General features: G+C 34.5%; 1 protein-coding gene across 1 annotated transcript in view; it reads right to left on the bottom strand.

Moving 5' to 3' along the window:
• Positions 1-3778, bottom strand: part of faima (Fas apoptotic inhibitory molecule a) — a 6094-nt gene extending 2316 nt beyond the window's left edge. Inside the window, exons 1-4 of the mRNA XM_016237717.1 lie at positions 3609-3778; positions 2852-2982; positions 2121-2349; positions 464-513 (exon numbers count right to left, since the gene is read on the bottom strand). Coding sequence (XP_016093203.1) covers positions 464-513; positions 2121-2349; positions 2852-2965 — 393 coding nt within the window. The 5' untranslated portion in view covers positions 2966-2982; positions 3609-3778. The remainder of the gene's footprint in view (positions 1-463; positions 514-2120; positions 2350-2851; positions 2983-3608) is intronic.
• Positions 3779-4273: the final 495 nt, after the last annotated feature.

Below are 4273 nucleotides of genomic sequence, written 5' to 3'. Positions count from 1 at the left end.
TACACACATACACACATATATATATATATATATATATATATATATATATATATATATATATATATATATATATATATATATATATATAGTAAGACAGACTTTACATTAAGGTTCAGTTCATTAACATTACTTAATGCTTTAGGTAGCTTGAACTAACAATGAACATTTATAAGTTTGGGCTCATATTAAGTTATAAACTTTTTAAAATCAAGTTAATAAATATAGTGTTCATTGTTAACATATGTTCACTCCTAATTTATTAACTGTTACTTTACACAACTTGAACTGTTAAAAAGTAGAAGAAATTAAAATGGACATTAACTACATTAATGAAATGCTTCAAAAATATTGTTAATTTAGTTCGTGATAATTAATGTATTAACTTATGGTAACAAATAGCAGTATTACAAAACAAAATGTTTAGAAAATAAATGTAAGTGAATATAGTAACTGCTGGACTTACAGCTGTTTCCATTTTCTGTCCATTGCACCATATATCCATGGAATCTTTCTCTGTTGAGGATGGAAGAGTTTATAAGTGATCAATTAGCAGGTTGCAGGATGAGTGCTAAAGATGAAAACATCAATATAAATCATCATACTAGTCTCATTGACTCACCTTCAGTGCTCTGATCTGTGACTTACTGTAAATTTAGGATCTCAGCATTATCTTGTATGTGTTTGTGTCTTGTGCTGACCTTTTCTTGTTGGCATTTGACTTGTCTGTTCAGCCACATTGACTGTCAGTTATGAAATACACTAACTGTACACTACTGTTGTTTAAAAGCATAAGCCAAATGACCACAGGTAATGGTTAACCTGAGTGACAGGTGCCCATACTGGTACACAAAAAGATGTTTTAATTTTAATAATCCATGATTTTATCACAGTAAAATGAGAGAGAGTTCTCTGTATCAGCCTGTTGTCTCATTCTATGTTAGCTATCACTCCTATTGAACATAAAAGTTGATATTTTAGTCAAACTTTATACTGTCAGGTTCAGCAGGACCTGTGATTGATAACCTACTTAGTGGCTAGTCTTTAAAAAATGTGTCCTAGTACACCACTTGTTGCTACACCCCTGGTACATAAGCCATATAAACACATAAATCAAAGGTCTGGAAAGTCCTTGGAAGTTTCTGTGTGATAGTTAAAAATGTTATCTAACTAAGTCACATGCTCTACTTTCATGAGCTGATAAAAGTGCTAATGTTCACTAAAGCTTGGTATCCATCTGCTACATGAAGTTAACAAGACTGTTTGAAAACGTTTGTGTTTTTATTACAAGAGGCACTCCTCTTATTGTTAAGCACTAATTTTTTTGTGATTTGTGATCTTTTTTTAACCTTCTTTAACACTTAATCTAAAGTGAATCACTGCTGCTGACTGTGTGGCAGGTCACAGATGTTAAGTGAGAAAAGGCTTTCAGCATTTCAGAGAGCTGCTGTACTGCAATGGGAAAATAATGGATTGTGTTATTTATTGTGTTCATTGTTATCCAATTATAACAATGAACACAAAATGACACCCCTGGTACATAAGCCATATAAACACATAAATCAAAGGTCTGAAAAGTCCTTGGACGTTTCTGTGTGATAGTTAAAAGTGTTATCTAACTAAGTCACATGCTCTACTTTCATGAGCTGATAAAAGTGCTAATGTTCACTAAAGCTTGGTATCCATCTGCTCACTAGCGCTCACATGAAGTTAACAAGACTGTTTGAAAACGTTTGTGTTTTTATTACAAGAGACACTCCTCTTATTGTTAAGCACTAATTATTTAAAGAGATTTGTGATCTTTTTTTAACCTTCTTTAACATTTAATCTAAAGTGAATCACTGCTGCTGACTGTGTGGCAGGTCACAGATGTTAAGTGAGAAAAGGCTTTCAGCATTTCAGAGCTGCTGTACTGCAATGGGAAAATAATGGATTGTGTTATTTATTGTGTTCATTGTTATCCAATTATAACAATGAACACAAAATTAATCCATGCTTTTGGTTTCTACATTCTAACAAAATACAGGAATCAGTATTGTCGAGGGAACAAGTGAAAAAAGCTTCATCACAGACCAATCAAATCACATATTCATTTGAGCAACCAGTGACCAGGTATTTCTTACCCAGAACCACTCTGCAGTCGATGCCATCAAGGTTGAGGAGCCATGTGCTGGTAACTTTGGAGCGATTCTCCATGTAATTCTTCAGGCTCTGTCCGTTAATTTCGAGAGTGTACTCGTATGTAAAGCCACTCACTGCATCGATGTTAATAGTGGCCTTTGTATTTGTACCACCCACATGAAAAGTCTCCTTTCCAACCAGTTTGAACATCCAATCTCTCCTTATGGCTTCCTGGGAAAGTTATGAACAAACCTGTGAGGCATCAGCACTTCTTCTCCCATCATTATAATGAAAATACTCATGTCCCATATTTCTAGAACACTATAGTCAAGATCATCAACTAGATAAATAAATAAATATTAAATACACAGCTCTGGAATACAGATTCAAAATTGCATAACTGACCGTTGTCCCTGGCTACTGATTTTCTACATTGATTTTCTTCAGTAAACTCAACAAATGGCCACAAACTAACTGCAACGTTTTCATTTATTTCCATCCTTGTTTTGGTCTAAATATATTTTTTAACAATCTATAATTGGCAACTCTGTTTCTACATAGATTTTCTTTATTGCATTCTAATATTACAAATGGGAACAAACTGCAGCTTCTTAATTTGTTTCCAGCTTTGGTTTATTTTTAAATAAATTGTCATTAGTAGATTCTACAAGTATGACTGAACTTCAGCAAGTATTAGCCTGAGTGTCAGCTATTTGTACTAAAACTTTCTCACCTTTCCATCTATGTAAATGACCCGCTTTCCTGTGGTTGTGCCATGTTCAAATTCAATCCTGTGCACACCATCACTCAAAGCCACGTCCCACACAGCTACAAGATCTCCTGACATCTTCTGTCTTCCAGTGCCTAAAAGAAAAATCAATATAGACAGATGACTGAATTTCTCATAATAGCCAGTAATAATACTACTAGTAAACATGAAAATAGACTAAAATGTTTTATGAGCAGAGCAGAGAAGATGAGTACGGTGTACAAATAGATGAACGGATTAGAGACAGTATGTACATATACATATACACACACACACTGTATATAAAGAACAAACAATATTATGTGTAGAAGTAGACATTTGTGCTTAGTGATTAAGTATTTGACTTAATTTACAGCTGTGAATCTGAATGAAATGATGATCCGTTAAATTTACAAACCAATATCACTATTTTGAGCGACATAAAAAGATCGAACGTCTGTCTGTCTTGTTTCATAACCAATAACGTTAAAAGCTAAACATTTCCTATACTAATAATAAAGAAGAATAAAACACTGACAGCATTGTCAAATGCCTTGCGTAGGGAAGGGAAATAATTGTGGCCTGAAAATGATTGGTTACACGATTTTCTATGGTAAGAATATTTGAAGAAATCTTGACAAAGCGGGTGGTTGACGATGTGTCAGAGCCATCAAATCTGTGAACGGTCATTCAAAACACAAGAGTCAGAGCAGTAAAGACAATAATAAAGACATGTAGTTACCGATCCGATTCAGAGCAGAAATAAAACGCGTTTGTGTATATTCGATTAGCTTTTTCTGAAGGCAGAAAACATGAACACAACTGACGCCAACACTATCAACACAACTAGCTCCAAAATTAGCCAACAACAAATCTGCTCCAGCTACCAACGGTTACTATGGCAGCAGCGTATTCGTCTTCAGTCCGCGTTTCTGTCGGTTTAGACGCCACAGTAGACTCTACTGACATCTGCTGGCAATACAAACAGAGCCCATGGGACGAATGCCACACATTCACTCAACTTTCAATGCATATATAAACGTTTACTGTTTACACATCCATATTCACGTACTAACATTCTCCAGCATACAAAACATACACTTCTTCAGACAACAATTCCTCTTTTAGCACAAATGTTTTGCATGTTCAGGACAGTTTGGTTTTCACAATTTTATTGGTGGTTGGCAAACCAACTTAAAGATGCATTTACCGCCACCTACTGGACTGGAGTGTGGGCAGTACTTTGAGAGAAAGGATAAGGAGAGTGGGAAAAAAAACAAAAAAATAAAATATCTATACACATATATATACATATGTACACACATACATACACACACATATACATATATATATACATATATACATACACACACACACACACACACACACACACACACATATATATAC

Source organism: Sinocyclocheilus grahami, unplaced genomic scaffold (assembly GCF_001515645.1).
Source record: "Sinocyclocheilus grahami isolate Dianchi unplaced genomic scaffold, SAMN03320097.WGS_v1.1 scaffold523.1, whole genome shotgun sequence".
Classification (NCBI taxonomy): domain Eukaryota; kingdom Metazoa; phylum Chordata; class Actinopteri; order Cypriniformes; family Cyprinidae; genus Sinocyclocheilus; species Sinocyclocheilus grahami.
Note: the sequence above shows the minus strand (reverse complement) of the source record. Positions and strands in the feature narration are given on the sequence as shown.